Raw genomic sequence first — 14,129 nt, forward strand, 5'->3', positions numbered from 1 at the left:
CTCCAGCTACTTACCTCACTCTGATATTATTCTTATTTTTAATACACATATATCATTTTTGCTTATCACCTCAATTTCTAAAGATATCCTAACTCAGAAGAAGCCCTCCTCTGCGTCATGTCTACATCCTTTAAACCAGAGGGAGATCTCAAAACAAGGTACTTCTGTTAACTAAGAGGATGGGGGTGACTTGGGGCAAAGCCTCCATTATTCCTGGGAAAACAATCAGAGACTGAGAATCACTTTGGAGGTGTTGTTTTGCTCTCTTGCCTCTAGTAATCGAGGCCCCCTTAGAGTGTGAGGACAGACAGGTCCACGCAGCCTCTGGGGAGAGAAGTCACATAAATGGAGGGAGGAGGGAGGACAGTGAGTGGGAGCAAGGGTTTGAGGTTTCCATAGGTCTTCAAGGAGAATTACCTCGGATATGCTGACCTCATTTGCTTGTCCCTAAATCTGGCAGAGCTGGGGGAAAGGAAAATTCTGCCCTCTTTCAAAATAAATGATGGCAGGGACTCAGTGCCCAGGTCCTATTTCTGGGCATAGAAACATTCCAAGTCTCTGAGCTCAGTAGTAACAGAAGCTTCTGGCATTAACATAATGCTTTAGAAAGACCCGTGTATCTCTGCCCTGCTTCACACTTGAGACAGGGACAAGAGGTGTCTGGGGGAGGGGGAGAGATGATGGAGGGGGGGCAATGGGTGAACATTTTGTCCTTACTTATGACCTTCCTGACTGTTCCCAGCTGGGGTTTCATGGAAACCAGTGGGTGTGTTCTTGGGTGGTATGGTAGGAACTGTTGTTTCCTACACTACGTGTTTTTCCTTTTCTTCCAGAACTCCCTGTTTTCAGCTAGGTATATGCCTAGTCAGAGCAAATACCTTTCCCAGCATTCTTTGCAGCTCAATGTGGCCATGGGACCAAGTTCAGCCAATGGGGAAGTGTGACAGCCCCTGGAACTTTCCTTGAAAGAATACTCCATTTGTCCTTCTTTCTCCCCCTAAGCATCCTGCTTCTTCAATTGTAGAAATGACTGCTAGGATTCCTACCACCATCTCGGACCACGAGGTCAAGGGCCACACTCCAGGGCAGCAAGCAGTGAGCTAGAAAGAACCCAAGTTTTCAGTTCCTGAGATTGCATGGAACAGTCTGACTACATGGAACAGAGCTGCTAGAGCATCCTCGACCACCACTGAAGTGAGCAAGTGAGGTTCTTGTCTCATGGAGTCGAAGAATGAATCTCGTGGACACAGGTGAGTAAAGGGATGGAAGCTGATTAAGTGAGAATACAGAGAGAGCTCTCAGGAGTGAGAGGGGTCCCCACGGGGTTGCCACTGGGGGCTTATAGGGTTGGTCTTTTATTGAAAGCCAACTAGGGAACCTAAATCCTTTTAACAGCTCTATTGATATCACCACTGAGTAAGGACTAGTGATAACACCTTCAATGACTTATTGCCTTTTTAGGGCCCCATAATTCTTTGTTGGTCATAAGCAGCTGTCATTAATAAGATCCCACCTCTGGGTGACTCAGCAGGTAAGTGTCTGCCTTTGGCCCAGGGCGTGATCCTGGAGTCCTGGGATCAAGTCCCACCTTGGGCTCCCTGTGAGGAGCCTGCTTCTCCCTCTGCCTGTGTCTCTGCCTCTCTCTGTGTGTCTTTTGTGAATAAATAAATAAAATATTTTAAAAAATAAATCCATAACTGGCAGAAGAGAGTATCTGGATAAGCACTTTTCCTCTAAAAACTAGCTGTCTGCCATTATTCAAGTTACTCAGCTTCCCTGGGTCCGTTCTCTCCTCTGCAAAATAAAGAACGAGTCCTCCTCTTAGAAAGCTGGTCCCCCGAAGCACCGACTGGTCCATGATAAAGTTTTCATCTGTCCTTCTGATGAAAATGTCTGGGTAAAGGGATCCCTGGGTGGCGCAGCGGTTTAGCGCCTGCCTTTGGCCCAGGGCGCGATCCTGGAGACCCGGGATCAAATCCCACGTCGGGCTCCCGGTGCATGGAGCCTGCTTCTCCCTCTGCCTATGTCTCTGCCTCTCTCTCTCTCTCTCTGTGTGACTATCATAAATAATTAAAAAAAAAAAAAAAAGAAAATGTCTGGGTAAAATGCAAACTGGGTTCTCTTGCAAAGAATTATATACTCTGAGATCAGGTCATTGTTAAATTTTTTGTTCTTTAGAAATGATTGCGATTACAGATGGAGGGGATACTTTGGGTTATAGGACAATTTTAAATGTTTTCCTTCTTCTTCTCCTTTTCCTTCTTCACCCTCCTCCTCCTCATGCCCCTCTCCTACTCCTCTCCTTGTTGACATTATATTTTCTCTGGGCCAGTACTGGGCTGAGTACTTTGGACACATTAACTTACTCGTAGCCACCCAAAGAAGCCAGAATTAGCATCTTTTTCTTTTCCTTTCTTTTTTTTCTTTTTCCAGATGGAGAAACTACAGCTCAGAGAGATTAAGTACATTGCTCAATGTCACACAGCTAGCAAAATGTGTTCACTGAATCTCCAGGCTCCTGCCTCCATACTGAGCATGAATAAGACCTTTCAATAGCTAACAGGAAATGACATGGTTTAGGTAGAGCACCTGGCACAGTATCTAGCACATAGTGGGTACTTAACAAAGAGTGGTTATTCATTCATTCCTTCCATAAATATTTGCTGAGCATCTACCATGTGCCAAGCACTGTTACATGCCCCAAGACACAGCAATTAAGAATATAGGTGGAAATCCCTGTCCCATGGAGCTTACATTCTAGGGCTTAGTGCGTGTGTGATTACATCCTCTGCTGCAGTTTTCTCTCACAAGCACTCTGCTGACAGCAGGAATGAAAAAGGTTTGTGGCCATATTCCACTCTACAGCCCTACAGTGGCAGAGCAGACATCAAGGGAGACATGGGGCTATGGTGCCAGCAGCTGCCAGCTTCCTACCAGAGGTGGAGCAGTGGTGCTCTCTTGGGGAAGAGGAAAAGTGATGGGGGAAGGAAAACGGGGATGGAGGCAGCAGCCAGAAGACCAGGACCCAGTGCTAGGTGCTTCTTCCAAATACTTTGGGCAAATCTGGTGTCAATTCAGAAACCAAAGCTCAGCGGGCGGTTGGTGCCTTCTTGTCCCTCCCACCTCTAACCTCTATCCCACCTGTGCCACCAGGAAACCGGGTACCTTCTGTTCTGGATTGATCCGAGTGGTGCTGATGAGAGAAGACTGAGGCTTCCCTGGGGAACTTTGTGCCTCAGACCCCACAGCTTTCTTGCAGGGAACCAAGAAAAGTGACAGGACTTGGGGTCAGAAGTCCTGTTCTTGTCCTGGCCCTGTAATTTGCCATCTTTACCTCTTATGTCTTCTGTGAATCCTAATTCATGGGGTTCTTAGAAGGATTAAAAGACTGAGCACTTGCTCATAGTAGGTTAAGTATTCTTTGTTGGGCTGGTTGGTGTAAAGAGCAGGATGAAAAAGTTGTTGGGAAAAGGGGAAGGGTGTGCTTCTCTTCCTTCTTCACTGTCCCCTCCCTCTGGATGGCTCCATTGCTTTGTTAGCACTCCCTCTGTTCATTCCTATTCTATTTCCTACTCCTAGAGTAGTTCCTGAACCCCCAGAAAACCCACTGGATCCCAAGGAACACAGTTTGTAAACCATCAAAGCAAGTTGAGACAGTATTTTCCCAAAGAAATTTCAGATATTAGTACCAGCCTTTAAAAAAGAGTTAGTGTTATTTAAAAGAGGGAGAGTGGGGGATCCCTGGGTGGCTTAGTAGTTTATCATCTGCCTTCGGCCCAGGGCATGATCCTGGAGTCCCGGGATCAAGTCCCGCATCAGGCTCCCTGCAAGGAGCCTGCTTCTCCCTCTGCCTGTGTCTCTGCCTCTCTCTCTGTCTCTCATGAATAAATAAATAAATAAAATATTTTTTTAAAAAAACAGTTTTAAAAGAGGGAGAGTGAAAGAGGACTTCAGTTATACTCCCATTTTGACCTATCTGTACTTTCTAAGTGATTAAATTCTTTGCAGCTTATTTCTTATCTCCAGCAAAAGACCCTTGAAGGCAAAGCATCCCCAGATGGGAAGTGAAACTACCCCCAAGCAGTAAGGACTGCCCTGAGCCAGCAAGACCCCACGTAACTGACCCCAAGACAAGGATCACTTGGACCTTCACTGCCCCCTGCACTTTCCCACCCACCTTTGTGCCACATTTTCCTTATATAAACCTGGATGTACTTTCAGCACTTTGGAGACAGTCTGAGACTCTAGTCTACTGTCTCCCAGGTGACAGCCTCATTGAAATGACTTCCTTTCTTGTTTCACCGCCACTTATTTCTCTGCCTTTGGATTTTGTCAGCAACGAGTGGCCCAGCCTGCTCTGTGTGGGCCCCCTAAAGCCAAGTGTTCTTGCACCCTTGTGTCCTGGCTATGAGAGTGATAACATCAGAAATTCCGGGGGTGGGGGGTGGGGGGCAGACCTCAGGCACTGAGATTTTTTTTTTTAACTCCCCCAGGTGACGACCACTTGGCCAGAATAGGAAAGCATGGATTAAGGAGAATAATCACAATGTAAAGGAAATTTCGTAATGCTCAAATGCATAAAATGAGAAACAGTGAGGTAGTAATAAATTATGCTTTGGGAAGGAAGAGGATGTTAGGAAATCAACGGGGGGGGTGTGACATCTAAGCTCAACTTTAAATGATGAACAGGGGTCTCTAGGGCCTTGCCATTTGAAGTGTGAACACCTGCCAAGTATGCACCATCCTGGGGGCGCCTGCATGATTCAGTCGGTTAAGCCTCTGCCTTCAGCTTAGATCATGATTCCAGGGTCCTGGAATCAAGCCCCAAAGCCCTGCTCAGCGGGGAGCCTGCTTCTCCTTCTCCCTCTGCCCTTTCCCCTGCTCATAGTCTCTCTCTGTCTCTTGCTCACTCTCTCTCTAATAAATGAATAAAATCTTAAAAAAAAAAAAAAAAAAAAAAAAGAATGCACAATCCCATGTCCCTTCCCCCATCTGCTGAATCACAGTATGCTTGTTAACCAGACCCCAGGTTATTCATATGCACAGCAGAGTTTGAGATGCCTTGGTCTAAATGGGCAAGGTGGAGAAGAGTGTTGCCACTATAAACCTGGTCAGTTTAGATTAAACAATGGTTTGCTACAACCAAGGTTTATTTTTCAATTTCTCTTTTAAAATAAATCCCAAACCTAATGTTCCCAATGGCTGACCCAAATGTCGTTTCGTAATGACATTTGAAGGTCTGAGGGTGAGGATTGAGTGCTTTATCCAATCTGCTAATGGGGAATGTTTTTATAGTACTGGTGCAGATGCTCACCGGTGGCTCTGGGGGTTGGACAGGCTGGGATGTAGGACCCTCCTGGCATGGGATTTAGGTCTCTGTGCAAAGAGGCCAGTGCCTCCACCCTCAGACCATTAGGCATGCAGCCTTCCTTGTGGGAACCATCTGAACTCATGGCATATTTCTTAGTGACTGGTGTGGGGATGGAAGTGGGGGTGTCAGCTGCTTCCAATCCAGTGTTAATCCCACCAGCACAGCTGTCTGTTCTTTTGCAATGAAAGGAGAAGGGGAAGAAGGGTCTCCAAGGGTGGTGGTGTGGACATGAATCCCGCTGGTCTGGACCTTTTAAGCAGGAGACATAACCCCTCAAATGTAGCATGTTGACTATTTCAAGATTAAGGAATTTGAGAATTGGTTTGTGCAGGAAGGATTTTCTACCATCCCCTGAAGCAGGTCATAACCCTCATGAGACAGGTGCCTTCTCCACACCCAGAGGAAAGGAGCACCCTTGTCCCCAAAGACAAAGGGCACAGAGAGGAATCTGGAGAAAGAGGCCTTGCTAAGTCTCCCCACCCCCCAATTTACTACACTTACCTCATATCCCTTGTCCTATTATATTTTCCCATGACTCTTCACTCTTCATCAAATCTAGCACAAAAACACTCAGGTTTAGCCATTTCTTGAGGTCTTCATGTCTTTACAAAGGTTCAGTGCCATATGAAACTTGTATTAGATGAATATGTGTACTCTTCTCCTGTTAATCTGTCTTCTTCACTTTCATTTTCAGACTCAGCCAAGGACCCTATGAGGGTCGAAGAAAACTTTTTCCTACCTACAACAGCACAGTTGGTGGAAACTCATAACATTTTGTCCTCGCCACCCTGAATAGCTGCGTGTCCCATATGCCAGCTTCCAATCTCAAGGGCTACCTGCATGTCCTAGTAGACTCAAGTTTCTACCCAGGTGTAGGGATGACTCCATGCCCACATGTTTCAGCACAACTCAGACGGGTTTGAGTTTTCTTTCTACTCTTTGCAACCCTATCTCTGTCCATCTAAGTAAGGAAATAAATTGCCTTTTCCTGAAAACATTATGGTAAATAATTATTTCACATGAAGTCCACCTACCGAGATGTGTTGCATACAGTTATGGAAGGCAGCACACATTAGGGGGTATGTAGTAGGAGCAATCCTCCCCACCTCAGGTTTATATGAGAATTGAGTTGGGAACCATATATCCCACTCTTACCATGGTGCCAAGCACAGAGAATGCACTCAATACTTGGCCCTTTACACAATGACTGTTCTATCATCTGTTCTATCTTTTGTGATAGAGGCAATGGCCCTGCTGTCTCCTGGCAGTGCCCACCTCATGCGTGTGGGGACAAAGGATGGCACAAGTCCTCAAGACTGTTGCTCGTCCACAGACCTGGTAACCAGGTTATAAAAACTGTTTTCAGATCAGTCCCTTAAATTCCACTATAATAGTTTGGGAAACTAACCACTGAGACCACAACCCTCATCTAGGCCAGGTATGCCATCATGCTATTTTTAAATCTTCCAAGAAAATAAGAGTCTAAGATATTCTGTCCATAATAAATAGTAGTAACTCTCTGAGCATTTTCCCTTCTATCTACCTAAATCACTTATAGTTAAAAGAAGAGTCCCTCTTCTCTAACATCTACCTGTGGGCTTGATCCCACTGAGCCTCTGGCCTCCACCTTGCCATGTCTGTTCTTTACCCTTCTCAATTTTCTGGTTATTTTTGCCTCCAGCCATACCCTCCTCCATTCAAGAGTCTCCTTCCTTCCAGTATCTTTCTTTCAAAGATTTATTTATTTATTTATTTATTCATGAGAGACACAGAGAGAGAAAGGCAAAGGCACAGGCAGAGGGAGAGGGAGAGGGAGCAGTAGGCTCCATGCATTGAGCCCGACATGGGACTCGATCCCGGGTCTCCAGGATCCCACCCCGGGCAGAAGGTGGCACTAAACCACTGAGCACCCCAGCTGCCCTCCTTTCTTCCAGTTTCTATGACACAACAGTCTTCTGGTTCTCCTCCTACTTCTCTCATCAGTCCTTCTCTTCCCACCTAAATATATACTCCTAAGCTTTTATCTGCAGACATCCTCTCTTAAGCTTTGCTCCTGGAGTTCCATCCACTTGGAGAGCTTCTTTGAGCACATCTAGGAGGGAAGTCCCAAATCTTTACTTCCCTCCAGCCCCAGACCAACGTTTATAACTTTTCATTCACATCTCCACTTGTCTGCAAGGCTCAAACTCCTCATCCCTCCTCTTTCCCCTGGCTGCTCAGTCTCTGTTATGTCAGCACATAGGCTGTGGCTCTCACCCGTAACTGAACCTAACATGAACTTTCCCTGCTATTATTATCATTGTTTTTCTGCCTCATTGGTTTCCTCAAACTAGGCAGTTTTCCATTTTTTGAATTCCTGGTCTCCCTCCTGAAGATGTTTACAAAAAGATTGAACCAAAATAAAATGTCTTTGAAGAGTTCTTTCTAAACTTACACATAACACAGAACTCTGATCATCTTCAACATGTGTGGCCCAGATCAGACCAGACCAATTTCTTCCCCAGATTTATCCTTTTTTCTTTTTCTTTTCTTTCTTTCTTTTTTTTTTTTTTAAGATTTATTTATTTTAGAGAGAGAGAGAGAGAGAGAGAGAGCATGAATGGGAGGGGCAGAGGAGAGGAAGAGTACAGAGTCCAAGGCAGGGCTCGATCTCACAACACTGAGATCAAGACCTGAACTGAAACAAAGAGTCTGATGCTCAACCAACTGTGCCACCCAGGTGCCCCATCTTCCCCAGGTTTTTTCTAAGTTGGAATGAACCTAAAAGGACCATTGATACCAGGATCATTGAACTAGGAGGATGCGTACCTGAGACTTTTGTACATTTGGTAGTGTATCTGCCCATGGTCTCATGAACACACCTCAGCTTTCCTTCTGCTCCCCACTTTTTCTACTTGTTGAAATTATATCTATCTGTTGCTCAAAATTTACCACAAATAGCATTTGTTCCTCAAATCCTAAGATCTCTCCCTCCTTTGAAACATACCAACTGCAGTGTAAGCTTCTTAATCACTAAAAGGAGTTTTTCATTCCTTTCTTTTTTTTTTTTTTTTTTTTTAAGATTTTATTTATTTACTTGAGAAAGAGAGAGCATGAGCAGGGAGAGGAGCAGAGGGAGAAAGAGAAGAGAGCCCAACTCGGAGCTTGTTGATCTGAACCAGATCATGACCTGAACCAAAGGCAAATGCTTCACTGATTGAGCCACCCAGGCACTCATCCCACTTGTCTATCTGCCATCACCCTATCTCCATCCCAGGCACAAGACCCCAAAGATAAAAGCATAGTAACTGTTGGCTCCATGAAGCCAAAGAAGTATGTCCGATCACCAGCTTTTGTACAATACCTATTTCTTTTATTCTAACATGCATATTTTTTCAGTTTGACATTTGCAAAATCAGGATTCATTTTATAATAATCAGCATGCTATAATTTAATTAATGGGTACATCTCACACTGATAATACCTTAGATTCAGTGAAATAAAGTATCATTCAAGCCTCCCTGATAACAATTACGTTTACTCCTGTCTTCCTGCCTCTAGGGTGAATCATTTCATGTTCTCAACATTTCCTTAGTTCCTGTTTTCCACTCCTGCTATTGTCTCCTTCTTTACCTCCTTTAATTTTCTCGTTTCCTCAAGGAGAGTCAGCTATTTTACACTGCAATAAGGCAGTGCTGAATACACTGCGCAGTAGTGTCACTGTATCATGGTCCCACGTGATAAAATGCTGTTTGCAATTGTAAATATGTTTATTCATACAATTAACTGTATAAGCTAGTTAAAATCTCTCTCTCTCTCTCTCTTTTTTTTTTAAGATTTTACTTATTTATTCACGAGAGACACGGAGAGAAAGAGAGGCAGAGACACAAGCAGAGGGAGAAGCAGGCTCCTTGCAGGGAGCCCGATGTGGGACTTAATCCCGGGTCTCCAGGATCAGGCCCTGGGCTGAAGGTGGCGCTAAACCGCTGACCAACCTGGACTGCCCATCTCTTTTTTTCTTTTTTTTTTTTAAAGTGTGAAAGTGCCAGCATATTATATGAGCCTCAATTTATGAAGACAATGTAGTCAGAAGCACAGTAGTGTTGGAATTAAATAAGACAACTATAGCAATATGATATATTTAATGACAACATAATTATCATTCTTTGAACAGCATTGTGGTCTAGAAGAGTCTATGGAGAGTAAAAATTTCTAAACAAGTCCAGATGCTCTGTATCATCCAATAATCCTTGTTTACACAGTTTTATCCTTCCTCTGTCCACAAGGCTGGAAAATCCAGTGGTTTGGGGCCAGAGAACTCCATGCAGGGGAAGCTTTCCTCTTTGGCACTGGCATGGGGCACCCCTAGTGCTATGGAAAGTACTGGACTTCACTTCCTCTTCCCATAGCCTAGGATCCAGCCAAAACGGGGATGACTTGTCCCACAAACCCTATACTATGTAGCCCCAACCTGTCCTGCCTTTCTCATGTCTTTGCTCAGGCCAACCTTTTCATCTACAATAGCACTAATAGAATTTTCTGTGGTTGTGGAAACATTCTATATATCTGTACTATCCAATACAATAGCCACTAGCCACATGTGGCTATTGAACAAAGCACTTGAAATGTGGCCAGTACAAGTGGCAAGAACTGCACTTTTATTTTATTTTACTTAAATTTAAATAGATACATGGCTAGTGGCTACCATATTAGACAGCCACTAGCCATGTATCTAACATGAATTTTTCTTCCTTTTTTTTTTTTTTTTTTTTGATGGGGGGGAGGTGGGGAGAGAGAGTGGAGCAGGACAGAGGGAAAGGGAAAGAAAGAATCTCAAGCAGACTCCCCACTGAGCACAGAGCCTGATTCAGGGCTCCATCTCATGATCCTGAGTTCATGAGCTAAATGAAGAGTGGGATAGCATGTACTTTTCTACATGTGCATTTAGCATGTAAAGCTTCTCGAAATCTCCAATCTTCAAGGGTCACCTCAGGGGCCGTTTTCTCCATTAGATCTAGTCTTTCCAGTGGAAATCATTCTTTCTTTCCTCAGAATTCCCATTACATTTTGAACCACTTAACACTTTTTAACTTATAGATATTCGTATATCCTGGACATCCCAGTGCTGGGAGGATTAGGGTTAGGGTTGGTTTCATGAATCTATAATAGTAGCACAGCAACCAACATTACAATAAACAACTGAGTAAGATTGTTGCACAATCTGGTCTGAGGCCAGAGGAAATGGATGAGGGACCGACAAGAGGAAGGAGAGGAGGAGCTGGAATGCATAAGGCAGCTAAGTGACAGTTGTGGTGAGGGAGGAGAGGATCAGGGATCTACTGGCCCCTGACTTTAAACTTCAGTAGGAAAAAAAATAAAAAATAAAAAAAATAAACTTCAGTAGGCTCTGGCACCCACCTGAGCTCTAATCCTCAGGAACTAAAAATCTCTGCCTGCCCCTGTGGAGCAGACGCCACAAGCCAGCACTCGCCTGACTTAAGGCAGGGTCATCCTCTCTTTTGCTGCACCATTTGGTCATCCTCTCTTTTGCTATACCATTTGTACACTCATGACCAAAGGACCAGATACCCAGACCCTGAGCAGGAAGGTGGAAGGTAGGAAGAAAGAGCAGAACAATTTCTTTTATTAAGCAAGAAATCTAAACTGGGCATTCTTTCTCTACTTCCCAGAACAGCCCTCTGATTCCACATGCTGTAATTGAAAGAGGAGGTACCCTTCTCAAAATCGTGTTCTTTATATTTCCACAAATACTACTGATTAGAGGTTCACTTGAGTTAACTAGCAAAGATCTAAATTACGGATAAGAGAAATGGTTATTCATGATTTATTGTAGATTCCGTTAATCAGATTGTTTTCCTAACCTTAGTTTAGCCACATTAGAGAAAGTCACTACCTTGTGGAAGGGAGAAATCATTTCAAGGTGCAGGGTATTTCTGGTCAGGTAGAGTCCCAGGGGTGGGGACCAGGCTTGGACACAAGGATTATTAAGGACACCTGTCTGATAGGGGAGAAGCCCAGAAAGAGAAGTAGGCTGGAATATGGAACACATTTCCACAGCAGATCCATGGCTCCTTCCTCCCCAAGACCAAGTCCTTGGCCCTCTCCCCAGCACTAGACTTGTCCTGCGTGGAGATTCTAGAAGAGAAGTTTTTAAGCTGCCTTCACAAGGGTCTCATAGGAGACTGGAGATGCTTTCCTAGACAGACCTAGGAGTAAAAGCACCAGCAAACAGAATGGATCTGTGGAGTCAGTGGGGGTTGGAGGGAGGCAGAAGAGCAGCACTACTGCCATATGTAGAATGAGTGCAGGCTTAGAGAAGTTCTCTGAGAGACCTCTATTTGTTCATTTCCACAGGACCAGGCACAGAGTGGGTACTCAATATTTAATGAGTGGTTGAATGGATTGCAAAATCATGCAAGTTGTCAGACTCACACAGGTCAAATCATTTCCTATCTGGGATAAGAGCTTTTTTTTTCTTCCTAGGTAGGCACTTAATCTAGTTGCATGGGTTGCAGATTTTTTTATTCCTATTTTGAATCCTATTTTCCATCTCCTATCCAGAAAGCCCCTAGTCTTGCCCTTTATTCTTCTGTGTCCCTTCAAAACTGAATCCTAGGCTTCATTAGGGTCTCAGATTATCTAGGAGGCATTCGAGTCATTTTTTATAGGGGGGGGGGCTCTTGTGAACTGGTTTACACACAAGAACAGAAGAAGACAGTCCCAAAGAGGCGTGAAGTAGGACACAGAACACAGCATTAATGAAGAGCAAACCCATGAGATAAGGGACAGGGCAGCTGGAGGGCTCCCGGTGAGGGGGGCATTGCCATGGTGGTCCAGGAGCTGTTGCTCTATCTGGTGAGGGGGGGCATGGTCGGCAGGTCCATGTGCAGACAGCTGGCCAGGCATGTCCTTTCCCAGTCATAGCCTCCGGACCCCTAGGAAAACACTGACCAATAAATTAAGTTGAAAAATATGTAGGAGGCAGGAAATATCAACCTGGAGTATTTGTCAATGGCGTGGGTGTTCTGGAAGATGCGAAGACCCATGTGGCCCCTCAGAAGCCCCTTCTTCCTGGAGGAGTTGGATTCATTGCTCAGAGCCAGGTGGACCACTATTTTGTCTTGTCTTTCTTCTTCTGTCAGAATATGGCTTCTTGGGTATCCAGCCAGACTGTTGGCCTCAGACTCACTGTAGCTTCCATCCAGCATCATGGTTCTCGAGTGAAGCATTCCACACATGCACGGGAACTGTGGGCAGCAAATGCAAGGAAGGTGTCAGGCATGTTTAGGGCTTGTGGAGAGGCAGAGGAGGTGCCTTGGGCCCAGAGCAAAGCCCCATGGCTACTCAGAACCACAGAAAGGCAGAACTAGAAGGATCTCCAAAGATCACTCAGTCCAGTGACTCTCTACATATTATAATTCTCTGAATATTAGAATCATCCAGGGAGCTCTTTAAAATAGCCACATCCAGGTTTTACTCTAATTGATGTGAAGCTCCCCAGGTGATTGTACCACCCAGCCAGGGTCCAGAATCACCGACTTAGTCTATTGCAGAGGGAAAAACTAAGACCCAGTGAGGCTACACAATTTTCCTGAGATTACACAGCTAGTGTCGGAGTCAGGACTTTAACCCCCCACATTCTGGGGGCACCTGAGTAACTCAGTTGGTTAAGCATCTGACTCTTGATTTTGGCTCAGGTCATGATCTCAGGGTTGTTGGCTTGAGCCCTGCATTGGGCTTCACACTCAGCTCAGAGTCTGCTTGAGATTCTCTCTTCCTCTCCCTCTGCTCCTCCCCCTGCTCTCTCTCTCTCAAATAAATAAAATCTTTTAAAAATATATTTAAAAATAAATAAAGTAAACCCACACATTCTGATTCCAGTTGTGGGTCTCCAACTCTTTGTGCATGAATCAAAAGATGATTAAGTAGGAGAGTATCCTTACTTTAAAGAGTTACATTTAAGCATAAAAGGTCATGGTACCTGCAAAGCACTTTTAAATGGTTCAACTGCATGGACAAAACTACATGTATATGGAGAAAGAGCTCACACAAAAATGGCAAAACGTTAGCAATGTTGAGTGTAGGTGCAGAGTCTATGGATGTATATTATCCTATTTTTCAACTGTTTCTACAAGTATGAAAATGTTTATAAGAAATTATAAGTTGGGGCAGCCCCAGTGGCACAGCGGTTTACCACTGCCTGCAGCCCGGGGTGCAATCCTGGAGACCCAGGATCGAGTCCCACGTTGGGCTCCCTGTATGGAGCCTGCTTCTCCCTCTGCCTGTGTCTCTGCCTCTCTCTCTCTGTGTGTCTTTCATGAATAAATAAATAAAATCTTTTTTTTAAAAAAAAAGAAATTATAAGTTGGAAGGAAGGAAATGGCTTCACTTCTCCCCATAATTTGAGTCAGCAAAGAGTGGGCTTCCAGCTGGCACTGGTTAATAATTCAAGGGCATGTACCTGTCAGGTGGAGGCATGTTATTTTTCTGACAGCTCCATACAGGAAAGTTCATTGGATTATAAATCAAAAGTGTTTAAATCCAGAAGTCCATTTGACAATGACCAATGTGCAGATTTATTGAAAATTTGAATGAGTACTCAAATGCTAAAGTAAAAAAGGTTTGAATAGAACTTTAAAAATAAATTCTTAAACAGTCTAGCCTAAATATATATAATATATTTAAGTATAATCTGGGCATTGAAAGACTATTTTTGAAAAGGCAACACATCATCTTTTCCTAAAATTTAAAGCTCCCT

The 14,129-nt window shown here is 44.3% G+C and overlaps 2 protein-coding genes and 1 long non-coding RNA gene across 4 annotated transcripts in view; 1 reads left to right on the forward strand and 2 right to left on the reverse strand.

Moving 5' to 3' along the window:
• Window positions 1–6,015, reverse strand: part of GABRR1 (gamma-aminobutyric acid type A receptor subunit rho1) — a 58,735-nt gene extending 52,720 nt beyond the window's left edge. The window contains exon 1 of one of the 2 annotated variants that reach the window (XM_049092360.1): window positions 5,873–6,015. Coding sequence is in view for 1 of the 2 variants with exons in the window: in XM_035697729.2 (XP_035553622.1) it covers window positions 5,873–5,904 (32 nt within the window). In the remaining variant the exon portion in view is untranslated. The remainder of the gene's footprint in view (window positions 1–5,872) is intronic. The other variant, XM_035697729.2, reaches the window with a different exon arrangement.
• On the forward strand, window positions 761–6,366 carry LOC118350427 (uncharacterized). Its single transcript, XR_004804201.2, has 2 exons — window positions 761–1,250; window positions 6,066–6,366. It is a non-coding gene; the product is annotated as an uncharacterized LOC118350427 (long non-coding RNA).
• Window positions 6,367–10,134: 3,768 nt separating this feature from the next.
• The window catches only part of LOC112658606 (gamma-aminobutyric acid type A receptor subunit rho2), a 47,418-nt gene continuing 43,423 nt past the window's right edge, over window positions 10,135–14,129 (reverse strand). Inside the window, exon 9 of the mRNA XM_025444826.3 lies at window positions 10,135–12,618. Within this exon, the coding sequence (XP_025300611.3) occupies window positions 12,307–12,618 (312 nt within the window). The 3' untranslated portion in view covers window positions 10,135–12,306. The remainder of the gene's footprint in view (window positions 12,619–14,129) is intronic.

Source organism: Canis lupus, chromosome 12 (assembly GCF_003254725.2).
Source record: "Canis lupus dingo isolate Sandy chromosome 12, ASM325472v2, whole genome shotgun sequence".
In the NCBI taxonomy this organism is placed as follows: Eukaryota; Metazoa; Chordata; class Mammalia; order Carnivora; family Canidae; genus Canis; species Canis lupus.